The 18,286-nt window shown below is 42.1% G+C and overlaps 1 protein-coding gene across 3 annotated transcripts in view; it reads right to left on the bottom strand.

Moving 5' to 3' along the window:
* Positions 1-18,286, bottom strand: part of LOC115153707 (partitioning defective 3 homolog) — a 555,114-nt gene that overhangs the window by 485,757 nt on the left and 51,071 nt on the right. For all 3 annotated transcript variants that reach the window (XM_029699308.1, XM_029699315.1, XM_029699317.1), the window contains exon 2: positions 8,173-8,274. In XM_029699308.1, the coding sequence (XP_029555168.1) occupies positions 8,173-8,274 (102 nt within the window). The remainder of the gene's footprint in view (positions 1-8,172; positions 8,275-18,286) is intronic.

Below are 18,286 nucleotides of genomic sequence, written 5' to 3'. Positions count from 1 at the left end.
TATGGCCCCTGGTCAAAAGTAGGGCACTATATAAGAAATCGAGTGCCATTTGGGACACAAGCCTAAAATAACTACAAGGAAGTCTCTCTTCAGGTCTGTTAGCCTGTTGGGGGCCCTGGCTGGGCTGCTTCGGCTGGCATACTGTTTCTATTAAAGAAAGAGAGAGAGAGAGAGAGAGAGAGAGAGAGAGAGAGAGAGAGGTGAATATAAGCAGATGCGTGGAACAAATGAGGTCATCACCCACTCCCTGCCCAGGAAGAGAGAGAGAGAGGCGGGGGGAAAAGGGAGAGAGACGTAGAAAGAGAGAAAGAAAGACAAAGAGAGAGAGGAGAGGAGAGATGTGGCGGGAGAGAAAGAAGGAGGGATGGAGGGATAGGCAGAGCAGATAGAGGAAAGAGGAAAGTGGGTCTTTCACAATGACTAACTATGGAAACGTGACTATAACATGACACGGGTGTTTTACCACGCTCATATAACACCAGAGAACACACACACACACACAGTGTACAGACCATGAAACCACATCATGGGGCAAGCCACATTAACACACCTACAGGCCAACCAACAAACGGAGTGTGTTCGCACACACTGACTGTCTTCCAAATCCATTATGACAAATTGAAGGGCCAAGTCACTTTAAATGTCCTCAAGTCCATGTGACATAATTGACTAGCTGAATGGATGGTACTGTTACTGCTGCACCACAGTCACAAGCAGACCCTACAAACACACTCCTGAGTATTTAAACCGTTACAGATGCCTGTCAAGGGAGTGTGCCTATCCTGAACTACCCTCCCTTACAGACCTGACTCTAGTCAGGAACACCTACTGTATGACCAATGCAAATCAACCACTGTTGAATATAAAGACAGCCTTTAACCAGCCTTGACAGGGTATATACCTTCCTCCTTTACCCCAGGGACAGACAACCCTGTTAGGGGGGGGTTGAGTCTCTCCCTGCCTCTCTTAAACAGTGGCCTTCCCCGGTGCATAGTATGGGCCAGGGCATTCTCAATAGGGCTATGTTCCAGGCAGCACGACTATATTGCACTTAAGTCTCCGCGAACGCGCACACGCCCAGGCGCAGACACGCGCATTCTGTCATGCTGTATCACCGCCTGGTATGGCAACTGCACCATCCGCAACCACAAGGCTCTCCAGAGGGTGGTGCAGTCAGCCCAACGCGTCATCGGGGTCACACTGCCTGCCCTCCAGGACACCTACACCCGGTGTCACAGGAAGGCCAAGAAGATGATCAAGGACCTCAGCCAAGCAACGGCCTATTCACCACGCTACAATTAGAAGTTGGAGACAGTAGAGGTGCATCAAAGCTGGGACTGAGATTGAAAAACAGCTTCTATCTCCAAGCCATCAGTTAAATAGTCACCGCTAGTTGGCCTCCGTCCAGTACCCTGCCCTGAACCTTAGTCACTGTTACTAGCCGGCTACCACCCGGTACTCTACCCTGCTACTTAGAGACTGTCACTAGCCGGCTACCACCCAGTAAACTACCCTTCACCTTAGAGACTGTCACTAGCCGGCTACCACCCGGTAAACTACCCTTCACCTTAGAGACTGTCACTAGCCGGCTACCACCCGGTAAACTACCCTTCACCTTAGAGACTGTCACTAGCCGGCTACCACCCGGTAAACTACCCTTCACCTTAGAGACTGTCACTAGCCGGCTACCACCCGGTAAACTACCCTTCACCTTAGAGACTGTCACTAGCCAGCTACCACCCGGTAAACTACCCTTCACCTTAGAGACTGTCACTAGCCGGCTACCACCCGGTAAACTACCCTTCACCTTAGAGACTGTCACTAGCCGGCTACCACCCGGTACGCTACCCTTCACCTTAGAGACTGCTGCCCTATGTACATAGTCATTGAGCACTGGTCACTTTAATAATTTGACCTACTGTTTTACCCACTAAATATGTATATACTGTGTTCTAGTCATGGTTCATCCTATATAACTACTTATCTATTCATATACTGTCCACACTGTATTTACACACCATCCAGATATATATATATATATATTTATATTCCAGATTCTGACGTTTTGATACGTCTTAACTTGTTCTTTTTTTAAAACTGTTGGATTATGTGTGTAGTTATTGTATTGCCAGATATTGCTGCATTTTTGGCGCTAGGGGAAAAAAAAGCTTTCGCTGCACCTGGGATAACATCTGCAAAACAGTCTATGCGACCAATAAACTTTGATTTGACACACCCACACTAAGATGTAGGGGTTGCCACTCGCTGCTGCGCTCAACTGGCATTAGTTTCCTGCTTGTACTACAATCACACTTCCTGTGAAAGCTGGAGAAGCGAAGGTCGGGAGCACAGATTAGAAAGATAACCAGAACTAGGTCTGAAATGGCACTCTATTCTCTATATAGTGCACTACTTTAGACCAGAGCCCTGGTCAAGTAGTTCACTAAATAGGGATTAGGGTGTCATTTGGGATGCAGCCCAATTCTGCTATAGGTAAAGAATGTAAAGAAAGAGGTACACTAAAAAGCATATCTTCATTTAGTATAGACAACCTAATATACTCTGTTTGTTCCTACTGTCAAGGCAGAGGTGGTTGTGCTCCAAACTGGTTTTGATGTCAAACCAAAATGACATTGTGTAAGAAGCGGAAGGAAGCAGGCTAGACTTTTTTTTAAGACTGGGCTGACCGGCTCCACAACCCTGTCTGTCAGTAAGTCAGTCAGTCAGTCGTCTGGAGGTTATATAGGCCTTAAACAATGCTGTTAGCTTTAAACTGCTCATTAATCACTGGCGAGCAGCAACACGTACAGGCGGAGTCCCAAATTACACTAATTTCCATATATAGTGCACTACTTTTGACCCTTTTGACCAGGGCCAATAGGGCTCCGATCAAAAGTAGTTCACTATGTTGGGAATCTGGTGCCAGTTGGGACACACAATGCACACACAGTACAGTGGATATGCATAGCATTACACGTACAGCCACTACTGTGAACAGACCTAGTGCTTTTAAAGGTACTGCATGTGTCAGTCTCATGACAATGGCATCAGTGCAGTTATGCAGACAGACAGATGGACTGTCTTGCATTTATGCATGCCGAGATATATAGGATCCTAAATATAACATTACATAGATACTGTTTTCGTGGTCTTTAAACTCAGCAGGGTATACTCTTGTCACAGCCATATATAGTACCAGTCAAAAGTTTGGACACACCTACTCATTCAAGGGTTTTTTTCTTTATTTGTACTATTTTCTACATACTGGAATAATAGTGAAGACATCAAAACTATGAAATAACACATATAGAATCATGTAGTAACCAAAAAAAGTGTTAAACAAATCAAAATATATTTTATGTTTGAGATACTTCAAAGTAGCCACCCTTTGCCTTGATGACAGCTTTGCACACTCTTGGCATTCTCTCAACCAGCTTCACCTGGAATGCTTTTCCAACAGTCTTGATGGACAGTCATCCGTTCACCTACTTTGTGTCTCACAAAGACACGGCGGTTGGAACCAAAAATCTCAAATCTGGACTCATCAGACTAAAGGACAGATTTCCACTGGTCTAATGTCCATTGCTCGTGTTTCTTGGTCCAAGTATGTCTCTTCTTATTATTTATGTCCTTTAGTAGTGGTTTCTTTGCAGCAATTTGACCATGAAGGCCTGATTCACGCAGTCTCCTCTGAACAGTTGATGCTGAGATGTGTCTGTTACTTAAACTCTGTGAAGCATTTATTTGGGCTGTAATCTGAGGTGCATGTCTAGTAACTTGTCCTCTGCAGTAGAGGAAACTCTGGGTCTTCCTTTCCTGTGGCGGTCCTCATGAGAGCCAGTTTCATAACAGTGCTTGATGGTTTATGGGACTGCACTTGAAGAAACTTTAAAAGTTCTTGAAATTTTCCAGACTGACTGACCTTCATGTCATAAAGTAATGATGGAGTGCCATGTCTCTTTGCTTATTTGAGCTGTTCTTGCCATAATATGGAATTGGTATTTTACCAAATAGGGCTATCTTCTGTATACCACCCTTACCTTGTTACAACACAACTGAATGGCTCAAACGCATTAAGGAAAGAAATTCCACAAATTAACTTTTAACAAGGCACATCTGTCAATTGAAATGCATTCCAGGTGACTACCTTATGACGCAGGTTGAGAGAATGCCAAGAGTGTGCAAAGCTGTCATCAAGGCAAAGGGTGGCTACTTTGAACAATCTCAAATATAATATAATATATATATATCCCTTTTTTGGTTCCTACATGATTCCATATGTGTTATTTCATAGTTTTGATGTCTTCACTATTATTCTACAATGTAGAAAATAGTAAAAATAAAAATAAATAAAAACTCTGGAATGACTAGGTGTCCAAACCTTTCACAGGTACAAATATATATATATATATATATATATATATATATATATATATATATATATATATATATATATATATATATATATATATATATATATATATGTATGTGTATATACATGTATATGTATATTTATATTTTTTAAATGTCAGGAATTGTGAAAAACGGTGTTTATATGCATTTGGCTAAGGTGTATGTAAGCTTCTGACTTCAACTGTGTGTGTGTGTGTGTAAATATATATATATATATATATATACACACACACAGTTGAAGTCGGAAGCTTACATACACCTTAGCCTTAATCCTAGTAAAAATTCCCTGTTTTAGGTCAGTTAGGATCACCACTTTATTTTAAGAATGTGAAATGTCAGAATAATAGAGAGTGATTTATTTCAGCTTTTATTTCTTTCATCACATTCCCAGTGGGTCAGAAGTTTACATACACTCAATTAGTATTTGGTAGCATTGCCTTTAAACTGTTTAACTTGGGTCAAATGTTTCGGGTAGCCTTCCACAAGCTTCCCACAATAAATTGGGTGAATTTTGGCCCATTCCTCCTGACAGAGCTGGTGTAACGGAGTCAGGTTTGTAGGCCTCCTTGCTCGCACACACTTTTTCAGTTCTGCCTACAAATTTTCTATGGGATTGAGGTCAGGGCTTTGTGATGGCCACTCCAATACCTTGACTTTGTCGTCCTTAAGCCATTTTGCCACAACTTTGGAAGTATGCTTGGGGTCATTGTCCATTTGGAAGACCCATTTGCGACCAAACTTTAACTTCCTGACTGATGTCTTGAGATGTTGCTTCAATATATCCAAGGCAGTTAACCCACTGTTCCTAGGCCATCATTGAAAATAAGAATTTGTTCTTAACTGACTTACCTAGTTAAATAAAGATTTACATTTTTTTTGTATAAAAAAATATCCACATAATTTTCCTTCCTCATGATGCCATCTATTTTGTGAAGTGCACCAGTCCCTCCTGCAGCAAAGCACCCCCACAACATGATGCTGCCACCCCCCGTGCTTCACGGTTGAGATGGTGTTCTTCAGCTTGCATGCCCCTCCCTTTTTCCTCCAAACATAATGATGGTCATTATGGCCAAACAGTTCTATTTTCGTTTCATCTGACCAGAGGACATTTCTCCAAAAAGTATGATCTTTGTCCCCGTTGCAAACCGTAGTCTGGCTTTTTTATGGCGGTTTTGGAGCAGTGGCTTCTTCCTAGCTGAGCTGCCTTTCAGTTTATGTCGATATAGGACTCGTTTTACTATTGATATAGATACTCCTGTAACTGTTTCCTCCAGCATCTTCACAAGGTCCTTTGCTGTTGTTCTGGGATTGATTTGCACTTTTCGCACCAAAGTACGTTCATCTCTAGGAGACAGAACGCGTCTCCTTCCTGAGCTGTATGACGGCTGCATGGTCCCATGGTGTTTATACTTGCGTACTATTGTTTGTACAGATGAACGTGGTACCTTCAGGCGTTTTTTTTCTGAGGTCTTGGCTGATTTCTTTTGATTTCCCCATGATGTCAAGCAAAGAGGCCTTGAAATACATCCACAGGTACACCTCCAATTGACTCAAATGATGTCAATTAGCCTATCAGAAGCTTCTAAATCATTTTCTGGAATTTTCCAATCTGTTTAAAGGCACAGTCAACTTAGTGTATGTAAACTTCTGACCCACTGGAATTGTGATACAGTGAATTATAAGTGAAATAATCTGTCTATAAACAATTGTTTAACCGACTGTGTGTGTGTGTGTGTGTGTGTGTATATATATATATATACGTATGTGTATATATAAATATATTCATTCTATATTTTTCCCCCTTACAAGCTCTGACTTTGCTGATAGCTACTTTATTGAGATGAAATGTACTTACAATGACTGTGATATGTGTTTGTCCCACCTAGCTACCTTAAGATGAATGCACTAACTGTCAGTCACTCTGGATAAGAGCATCTGCTAAACGACTAAAAGATGTTATGTATGGCTCTCTGCGTATAGCAGTGTACTGTACTGTCACTGATGTTAAAGGACAGAGCTACTCGTATTGTCTCTACTGCTATTTCCTGTCCATGTGCAGGGGAGTTTGATGGGGAATAGCACGGAACCCAGGGCCTGAATACCAGACTGTGTTGATAGGAGAGGGATGAAAACAGAAGCATGGCATGCCACCTGGAAAAACCAGCTCACGAATCCGGACCACCGCTCTAACACACACACACACACACACACACACACACACACACACACACACACACACACACACACACACACACAGAGATACACATACACACCTCCACCTCCACCTCCTGTCTGGTTGACAAACTGTCCCATAAACAGCAGCACTTCCTACAGGCCGGAGATTAACACACAGCTCTGGTTCACAACGTCTAAAGAAACACCACCGTCATAACTGGAGGTGGCATGGTCTCTCTACCCACTCTGTTTGGCTTTCAATCTAGAGTGAATCCGCACACATGTACGCAACCACACATACACATACCTACACACACACGCAAGCACCCATACACACGCTGTACCAGCCAGCAGTCAAATAAAGTTTGCCAGAGGAAACTACAGTAGTCTGGATGTACTAGAAGAAGGAAATAGTCTCCAACGGCCTTGGGCTAATATTTGGCTTGACTAAAATGTAAATGGAGAATGTGTTTTCTCAAATGTTCCCATCCTATCCCTTACTATAGCTGATTAGAATGACCTCTACTGCTATTACTAAAGCTCTCTCTATCTCTGTTCTATAGTAGCATAACACCAGATATCACTCTGATTCAACACATTAAGGCCTTTTCACACTGCATTGTTCTTAGCCCCAGGTTAAGACTGGCCCTGGGCTAGTTTAGCCAGTGTTCACACAAGTACGGCTAGGTGAAACCAACTGTCCCTTTTCTGGTGTAGAATATTCAAATTAGGTATCAAAGGAACTCTGATTGGCTAGCCCCTGGGTTAAGGTTGGTGCTAGCCCACTTTAGAATGTGCACGTGTGAACACTCGCTTAGCCCAGTGCTTTGAGGCACTTAGCCCTCGGCTAAGTGCAGTGTGAACGTGCCTTTAGTAATCTAATCTAACACAGCACCTAACTACCCAAGCCCTTTTGTGAGCCACATAAACCACTGAATCCCTGTCAACAGCGTTCGTCTATTGTCCATATGCCATTATACGGCAGCGTGTTTGTAGATAAAGTATGGCTGCAATGACATCTTATGACAGGCAGGGGGCTCATGATTCTTCTCAGTAGAAATATGAAAACAGATTTTCATAAGTGAAAAGATCTCGTAAATAGACAGTGCAGCCAAAAAACACGCCCACTCAAAGTTTACAAAGACTGTTTCTCTGTTTTATAGAGTTCATTAGTCATTCAACCAGAGGCAGCAGCAGCAGCGTGTCATATTTAAGTAATTTAGTTATCTATTTTTACACTTAAATATCTAGTTTTAGACGTTGTCATTTTCTTTTTCACTTTGTTCTCCAGTTCTCAATTTTGAGGAGATAAGACAGCTAGCATCTGGTAGGAAATGGCCTGTGAATTCATCTGAGAAATATGCCTCAGTATTTGCCAGTATTGTAAGCCTAGGCATCACTTGGCTGCTACTTTGGGGATCATAGCAGGAAGTGGCAGACTAATTGGTCCAGTTATAACACAACATGCATCATCACATGGGTATATGCAAAGCAGGAAGGACATCTCAGCAAATGATTTTACCCTGAAATAGCTCAAATAGCTTCCTGAGGTGTATCAAGCCCACTGACCACAGCATGACTCACCCTGTCTTTATCATCGGCCACATCACACAGTGTGTCGTCCAGATCCAGTATGCCTCCGTCCCCATGCTCCAACCTGTGCACCTGTAGCCAGTAGCCAGGATCCTAGAGGGAGGGAGAGAGAAGAGACATGGATTATCTTAGAGAGAAGAGAGTGGAGACGGCTTATTTTAGAGAAGAGAGGTGAGACATGGATTATTTTAGAGAGAAGAGAAACGAGACATGGCTTATTTTAGAGAGAAGTGACATGGCTTATTTTAGAGAGAAGAGACATGGCTTATCTTAGAGAGAAGAGACATGGCTTATCTTAGAGAGAAGAGATATTGCTTATTTTAGAGAGAAGAGACATGGCTTATTTTAGAGAGAAGAGACATGGCTTATCTTAGAGAGAAGAGATATTGCTTATTTTAGAGAGAAGAGACATGGCTTATTTTAGAGAGAAGAGACATGACTTATTTTAGAGAGAAGAGACATGGCTTATTTTAGAGAGAAGAGACATGGCTTATTTTAGAGAGAAGAGACATGGCTTATCTTAGAGAGAAGAGACATGGCTTATCTTAGAGAGAAGAGACATGGCTTATCTTAGAGAGAAGAGACATGGCTTATCTTAGAGAGAAGAGACATGGCTTATCTTAGAGAGAAGAGGTGAGACGGTTATTTTAGACTAGATTGAAATAAGGTAGATGGAGCGGGAGATGGAGAGAGAGAGGCAGCATTAGCTAAGACTTAGGCAGCACAGAGAGAGTTCAAGGCAGGTAACAGGTTGAGGTTGATTTGGTTCTCTCTGGACCATGACCTTTTCTGCAGGAAGAGAGCTGAATTGGGGGGGGTAGATATTAGACCGTGTGAAAAAGTAGCGGTTGGCAGATAGGAGGCAAAGGATAAGGTTCAAAAGAGCGGTTTTATTCACAAAATGAGGATAGGCTAGTGATGGTAGCAGTATTTAGGATCAATAATAATGTTGGCAATATATACAAAAATGACTTACAAAACAAACAAACGCTTTACAGAAATAAACTGGTTGTGAAACCAAAATCAAACCTTTCAATCAATCCAATCTGGCCTAGAATCAGCCTACATGCCCTGTAACATCACAGACAGCCTAAACGCATGGACGCTTTCATAAACAAAGATTACCGAACATTGGCAAAGCTCGGTAGAAATACCTTGCTTGAGCTACTTCCCGCAAATTCCACGTTGCTGGGCAAAACCATTGGGTACACATAACCAGTGAACTGGTGGAAATACAAGCTGAAGGTTACAAACATCTCGCTCACTCTCCCTCTGTTGTGGCACTGGGCCATTGGGCCCGCCCTTCAACCTCATTGGATAATGCTGTGCCATCTTCTTTCACTGTGCAACTTATCAATGTGCATCTTGCTAGCTGTCACTCAAATACCGAGGGGCTGAAGCTCATAGGTTCAACTCAAATTGCTAGGGGGGTGGCCCAAGTGGGCCAAGCTTGCAGTGCTCAAAATATCAGCACACAGCTTCCAGAAAACAGTTGCTTACAAACTAAGGATTTTATGGCTAATTGAGGTAAAACATAACTTCTGTTGACAGATTATCCATGTATGAGCTACACATTGACACATCTAGCCCAAAGCAGGCGGTTGAAAAATACTTAAGTAGTCGCAATAGTTCCAGGACTTGTCTTTAGCTCAAGTAAAGGGAGAGTGGGGCTTGGACTTAAGCGCATGCACGCCTGTCGCCGTCACAGACTGGCATTGCAATATAAAATGATGTAATCCATCTCCCACCCATGTATTTCGATAAGTGTGCAAAGCTCGGTAGGGCTTTAGGCCAGATATACAGACAGATACACAGACATTCATCTGATAAGAAATGCCTGCTTTTCCAGCTTTGAGCAAAACTAAAAGGTGAATAACTACTGTAGATGCAAGGTGAAGAAAAGCAGTCCACCCCCCCTAACCCTCATAGCACACAGGTAGTGAAGCGTAGACCACGCAGGTCAGAAGTTAAGCCAAACATCTCAGCTCAGCTCGTTTCCTTCATATCCTTATTAGGATAACCTCTGGGGATGGCTGACTGACTACTGGGCTTTAAATGCACACACATACACACAGAGACAGACAAACTAACAAGCTGGCCTTCCCTAACGTTTTCCCCTCCACACTACCGAATAGAGTCTGTGGGTTTGATGCCTTCATGCACATTTCTGGACCCTTTCTGTAAATTGTAAACAGAGTGGTACGCCAGCCCAAGAGCTTCCAAAGTCAAACGGGGAATAATTGTGTGGTCTTTTCCTTCTATTTGTGGTTATTATAAGGGGTACAAGAATTCCCCCTGTAGTTCTGACACCAGAGAAAAAGATGGGATTTACTATAAATATGTTTATTACAATAGATGGTCTTGAATATCAAATGATATTCATAATACACTTTAGAATTGAGTTTTGTGAGGCAAAAATGGTAGGACAAAGAAAAGTAATAGAAATGTATATTCAAAACCAGCTCAACCACAGTAGTATTTTAGCAGTAATGTTATTTTATTGTCATACATACGAACAAAAATCATAACACTAAAATTCAGATGTAACAATTACACAGAAAACCAAGACATGAGAGAAAATTAGTGTGGAATCTGGAAGCCATTTCAGACCACAAACCCACTACAAGAAACAGCAAATATCACAACAAATGTCTGACATGGGTCTACTTCCAGATCTCCCTCAGTGAAATCGGACAAGCAGCCAAGTTACAGGGATTGGAGATCAATAAATCCCCATAATGGATCAAAAGCTTAGGATATGTCCCAAATGGAACCCTATTCCCTATATAGTGCACTACTTTTAACCAAAGTCCTATGGGCCCTACATTAGGGAATAGGGAGACATTTGGGACACAGCCTTAATTAATATCAGTGCCAAGGGATGGAGCATATAGCCTAGGATATTCATGCTACTGTACAGCTAGATTAGACTAGGTCGATTTGTATTGACCTCCGAGGAGGTCAGGACACACTGGCCCTGTCCCAGCTGACAACCCTGGTGGGCTGTACTGAGCCGATGGCCCAGTCTGCTGCCCTGTAACCCTTCTGTGTGCGTGAAACACTTAGGGACATAGAGAGGATACAGGGTTATGTCCCATGACCATAGAGGGGTTGAGGGAACATAATGGGACACACTAAGCCCATCCCAAATGGAACCCTTTTCTCCTACAGTGCACTACTTTTGACCAGGGCTCATAAGGCTTTGGTCAAAGTAGTACACTTATAAGGACAGTGTGCCTTTTGGGGTGCAGACACTGTGCCCTTCTGTCCCCCTGTGGCCATGGAACACTCTGTCACACTCCCTCACCTCCCCTGGCCATAGGACACTCTGTCCCCTTGTATTACCCCAGTGTGACCTGCCCCCCGAGGGCTAAATAGCTGGCCACATCAACTGAGCACAGCTCTGGTACACATGCTGAGAGAGCACACACACAGTCAGATGGACAAACACATGCAAACTGGTACAACCACAGAATGATCCCTCCAACACTTCAATGTACATTTAATTGAACACAGAACACACTAACAGTTCAATACACCAAAACTGAACAAAAACACCGTAGGCCTACATCAACTTGAATTCATTTGACATCTCTTATTTCTCCACTCACCCCAGTGATTCACCCCAGTTGGACTTCAAATAGAACGTTCATCGCCATCTCTCCATCAGACAGCAGGACCATGGCAGAGTGCGACAGTGTTTTTAGTTTTTTACATTCCACCACTACCTACAAGCAAGACCTCCATTGTAAAATAACCATTTATATTACAGTAAAGCATGACAGTGTCTGAGAGGACAGGGGGTAGAGTTAACTCAAGGATAGTCTACGGGAAATGGTCAACCCGAGGATCATTTGTCATGGGTGCGTCCCAAATTGCACCCTATTCCCTATGGGCACTGGTCAAAAATAGTGCACTATAAAGGGACTACAGTGCCATTTGGGACATAAAAGGTTCTGCAGAGGGATAAAAAAAATAAACAAATCTTTAAGGAGCTCCAGCTCTCTAAAGCGAACATTGTTCTCCCTGTGAGAAATGTAGTGTTCAGCTTGTTTCTGTTTCACCGCCAGACTAGCCAACTGTTTCATGTTCTCTTTCATCAGATGACAAGTTCAAACACACCAAAAGTGAACATCTCCTAAATGTTATTCAATACCTTAATTGTTACTCTGAAGTATCGTGTGAAAATACGTGCTTAAAGCAGTCCATTAAGATAAGAGCTTTACCTTTCCTGAGCCCTAAAAAGCCATCGCAAAGCCACCCATTCTTGTTATGAATCTAGTTATTAGTCTTAACAAATGACTCCAGTGACAAAGTAGGCTACCAAGAGTGATGTAGTCTCTTCAAGAGAAGAAAAACCTGAAATCTCTGATCCCCTGTGTTGACCCAGTGACCTGTTGTGTCACACTGTCTGCTACCTAATTCCTTCAGCCATTATTACCCCCACCCTCGTCTCGACAGGTGTCTCTTTATCTGATCCTAAGGAGGTTCATATTAGTCTGTACACTCTTACAACCCTCTTACAACACCTCGCCAGACAATGGCCCAGTCTCTTCACCTCATTAGCAGGCTCTTTGTGCTGGTAGGAGCTGCTTTCAGTGTGGGACCACAAGAAGACTTCTGCATACAACTCTGAGGGGGGCCAGTATGCTGCCTGCCTGATAAGCAAAGAGCTGATTCACAACATAATGATGCCATCTCTTAACACACAGACTGAGGAGACGAAGGTGTCTGAGAGACCGACAGCGGTCAAGAGCAACAGGTTCCCTGTTTAAGTTGTGTAGTAGAATTAATCAAAATAGCAGTGGGCAGACATTATTATAGACAGGAAGGAACACCATCACAGACACGAAATGAGTCTGACGTTGGTTCTATTGCAGATATGTTGTGTGAGTAACGATATAGATATTTCTCATTAACAAATGCATTAGCCGTCCGACAGGAATCTGGGGGATTTTTGAAGATGATATTTGAGTTCAGTAAGAATGGAAGGAGATATTAACCAAATCAGACCCTTGTGAATGTGACATCCCAAGCCACACGTAATGACACAGCACAGTGCAGTCAGAGATGGTGGATGAAAGTTTCCAGGGTCTATTATCACCTGGAACGCCAGACACAAAATGGCTGCCATGTCAGTTGAGTAGTGTTAAGAGGTGATAACAATGCACTGTGTCGCCTAGACAGAATTGCCAAACAGAGATAAGGTATTGATGACTTCATGTCCCGACAGGCCCAAACAGACATTAATTGTGTATCCGTAAGCTTGCACAGACACGTTTGGGTCACAAATGAAGATGATGACAGTGTACAGATGTGCTCTAGTTAAACACATTCTATAGACATGATAAAATAGTGGCACTCTACTCATGTAAGTTGAAGGATGTTCCTAATATGGGCAAACTCCTTCACTGTTAAATTGAAGTGCATTGTAGCACCAAAACTAGTGGCAACTGAGCTGCCACCAACTTGAAGTGGATGAAACCTTTACTTTGCTGGAGTTTTGAAACACATCATGCTGAGATGTTTTGAAATATGACACCGTGCGTTGTAACACCACTTAATCAAGTGTTGTGCAACACCTTGCCAGGGACTGGGAGCACTACCGGAAGAGGTTGAAAACGCTATTTTGGTGTTTCAAGTTCAGCTAAGTGCAGAATTAGATACCTTCTGTTTTGGTTTAGTTTCCTCTCTCTAAAGCTTCTAAACACTATTATGGTGTTTCAAATCCTGTCTTGTGCATAGGGTTGCAAAGGGTCAGAAACTTTCCAGAAATTTTCAATGGGAAGTTAAGCCTGGGAATTTTGGGAACTTTGCTTAAATTCATCAAAAAGTTAGCTTATAATAGTGAACCTCTTTTGTGGGACACACATAAGGCAATTCTAGGTCTTGTGGCATATTTTGGTTAAACTATCCCCAATTCAATGGAATTGCAACCCTCTGCATGCACATGTGCAGTGCACTCTTCCATCACATGTACAGCTGATTCACAAGATCTTGCACACTAATGAGACGCTATTGAGCCCACACTACTACACTGTCTGAGCCAAGGACTACATGCTTTCTGGTAAGTTTTGATTAGAATACTGGGTGGGGTGAATATATTTTATATGACATACATGATTTTTTGTTAACTAGTAAATAGTAGCCTACAGCAAAGTGTGTAAATCATTTCTAACTTGTTAACAATTTCTGCTAGTTAGTTTTTGCTACCGTGTGAGTTTTAGCTTGCTTGAGCCTGCTAACTGAGGAGTGTTAATTCACCTGTTTCCATATATATTTCATTTAAAAATCTTTATTTTACAAATGAGTTGTTTAATCTAACTGCTTAACTATTTATCTGTACATGGAATTGTATTTGTTTGTTTTTTCTAATCTTTACAGGAAAATGCCACGGGCACTATCTGATGTGTGGAGACATTTCACTGCAGCTAATGTAGAAGGAAAAGCTTTGTACATTTGCAAATACTGTGCCAAATCATATGTGAAGAATGTAACAAAGATGCAGAATCATCTGGCCAAGTGCATAAAGTTCCCTCAGCGCTGACAACAAGCCACCTCTGACAAAAGTCCCTCTACTTCTATTCGAGGTGAAAATGATGAATCAGACGCCTTATCGATAGCAACAGCTCATGGTCCTTCTGGAATAAGACGTTTTTTTGACTCAATGGAGGAACATAGTCAGAGAAATACTGACGAATGTCTTGCTCGAGCTGTGTATGCAACTGGTTCACCTCTGATGCTCACAGGCAATGTGTATTGGAAGAGATTTCTGAATGTTCTTCACCCAGCATACAATCCTCCAACCAGACATGCTTTATCTACTCATTTGCTGGATACAGAGTTCAACAGAGTTCAAGTGAAGGTCAAGCAAATCATTGAGAAAACAGCCTGTATTGCAATCATCTCTAATGGGTGGTCGAATGTTCGTGGGCAAAGAATAATTAACTACATCATCTCCACCCCTCAACCAGTATTCTACAAGAGCACAGACACAATGGACAACAGACACACCGGTCTCTACATTGCAGATGAGCTGAAGGCAGTCATCAATGACCTTGGACCACAGAAGGTATTTGCACTGGTGACAGACAATGCTGCGAACATGAAGGCTGCTTGGTCTAAAGTGGAGGAGTCCTACCCTCACATCACAGTGTCTTCTGATCCCTCCTGTCTCAGCCTCCAGTTTTTATGCTGCAGTAGTTTATGTGCCGGGGGGCTAGGGTCAGTCTGTTACATCTGGAGTATTCTCTTGTCTTATCCGGTGTCCTGTGTGAATTTAAATATGCTCTCTCTAATTCTCTCTTTCTTTCTTTTTCTCGGAGGACCTGAGCCCTAGGACCATGCCTCGGGACTACCTGGCATGATGACTCCTTGCTGTCCCCAGTCCACCTGGCCATGCTGCTGCTCCAGTTTCAACTGTTCTGCCTGCGGCTACGGAACCCTGACCTGTTCACCGGACGTGCTTGTTGCACCCTCGACAACTACAATGATTATTATTATTTGACCATGCTGGTCATTTATGAACATTTTAACATCTTGACCATGTTCTGTTATAATATCCACCCGGCACAGCCAGAAGAGGACTGGCCACCCCTCATAGCCTGTTCCTCTCTAGATTTCTTCCTAGGTTTTTGCCTTTCTAGGGAGTTTTTCCTAGGGAGTTTTTCCTAGCCACCGTGCTTCTTTCACATGCATTGCTTGCTGTTTGGGGTTTTAGGCTGGGTTTCTGTACAGCACTTTGAGATTTCAGCTGATATACGAAGGGCTATATAAATACATTTCATTTGATTTGATTTGATCACACCCATTGGCTCTGCTGCTCATGCATTGAATCTGCTCCTCAAGGACATCATGGCAATGAAAACAACAGATACACACTACAAGAGAGCCAAATAAACGTTTAGGTATGTGAAGGGTCATCAAGTTATAGCAGTAATCTACCTCACCAAGCAAAGTGAGAAGAATAAGAGCACCACATTGAAGCTGCCCAGCAACACCCGTTGAGGTGGTGTTGTCATCATGTTTGACAGTCTCCTGGAGGGGAAGGAGTCTCTCCAAGAAATGGCCATATCACAGTCTGCCGATATGGACAGCCCCATCAAGAGGATCCTCCTAGATGATCTATTTTGGTAGAGAGTGGTAAGCAGCCTGAAACTCCTGAAACCTATAGCAGTAGCCATTGCACAGATTGAGAGAGACAATGCCATCCTGTCTGATGTTCAGACTCTGCTTGTAGATGTAAGAGAAGAAATCCGTACTGCCCTGCCCACTTCACTGTTGCTCCAAGCAGAGGAAACTGCAGTCCTGCAATACATCAAAAAGCGTGAAGACTTCTGCCTGAAGCCCATACACTCCGAAGCGTTGCATTTTGGACCCCAAGTTTGCTGGCAAGAGCATCCTGTCTGGTGCAGAGATTAACAAGGCCTATGGTGTCATCACCAAGCCTGAGAGGAAGGCAAAGCTTTAGTTTCTAGACTATCATTTTACAGATATATGTAGAAAACAGTTTTGGGAGATGTGATGGATCATTGGGGATCATTCAATATTCCCTTTTGTTGTTCAGTGAAATCATCCCACGTGAAGTCAACTCATTTAATTAAAGTTCAATTTGTAACTAAATAGTTTAAAAAAAATTATATTGGAAGGATTTAATCATTTGCAATTATGTCTACTTATCCAATGCAAAAAACATCAACATTTAAATGGTATTAATATTAATTTGCATATATTTCCATTAATTCCCATATATTACCATTAATTCCCATATATTCCTGTTAATTCCCACAGAAAGTTTCCACCTCTTAGTATTCCCCAAAATGTGCAACCCTACTTGTGCAGAATTGGATCACGTCTTCTGGAGTATTTCTATTGGTATATGTATCTGATCATTTGCCAGTTTAACCCATTTTGGCAGGCATTGATGAGCACAGTGCCCAATCCACCAGCAGTACTGGAGGTTTGACAGCAAGCATTGCAGAATACTTGTGATCACAGAGAGTCAGGATACCCATTTGATGTCCCATCTGAAAGACAACACCCTACACAGGGCAATGTCCCCAATCACTGCCATGGGACATTGGGATATTTTTTTAGACCAGAGGAAAGAGTGCCTCCTACTGGCCCTCGTAAGCCAGCAGTGGGATGCAGGGTGGTATGCCTCTACCATTAAAAGTTAGAAATATGGGAATGGGTCATCTTATCATTGAACGGAATTTTGCCTGATGGTTTTGATATACGTTCATCATGATCCATTACACCTCATGGCACAACAAGCTGCTTAATACTAATATTGAAAGTAGACTTTTCTTTCTTCAAACATTCATGTAAAATAATCATAAAGTAAAAAAAAATTGAATTACCCACACTCCTCTAAATACAGAGCCACATGGCAAGATCCTACTCGGCACAGATGTTAATTCAACTTCATTTTGTTAAAATGAAAACAATGTTGATTCAACCAGTGTGTGCCCAGTGGGATAGGAAGTGCAAGGAGATTAAAACCAAACTTCTAATTAGTTCAATCACTCAATTAACTCTATCGTAGGTTATCCTCATATAAAATGTACTTACATTTTGGATTTATTCTTAAATGTTTTGGTAAAATATAATTAACAAATCATTGAACTGATTTGCATTCATTTTTATTAAGTACATGTTGGTTGTTTTTTTAAATAAATTCACCCAAGACACCCAAGGTGGAATTCTACAAAAAAAAATTGTCCATAAGCCCTCATCATCAATCAATATTTAGGCTATAAACCATGTGCATTTATTAACCATTTGATTGTATTAGAGACACAGTCTGCCCACATTTTTTGTAGATTTCTTTTTATGCTGCCTTTTACATGCACAGATTATTTTTTACCACTTTAGGTGTTTCAGAGTAATTCTATTCTATTTTAAATACTTCCTGTGTATCATAACAGTTCCATTGGGTTTACATTCAAACACCCTCCAAACAACAGCTCTCTGGTTAGATGCATTACTTTTCATGGCTTCATCATGGTTTGAGTCTTTCTATTTTTACAGTGTGGCAATACCAAGACACTGCAGGCCAGGCAGAACAAACAAATGAGTCCACTGTTTATTGAAAAGGTGTTAG

This window comes from Salmo trutta, chromosome 2 (genome assembly GCF_901001165.1).
Source record: "Salmo trutta chromosome 2, fSalTru1.1, whole genome shotgun sequence".
Taxonomy (NCBI): Eukaryota; Metazoa; Chordata; class Actinopteri; order Salmoniformes; family Salmonidae; genus Salmo; species Salmo trutta.
Note: the sequence above shows the minus strand (reverse complement) of the source record. Positions and strands in the feature narration are given on the sequence as shown.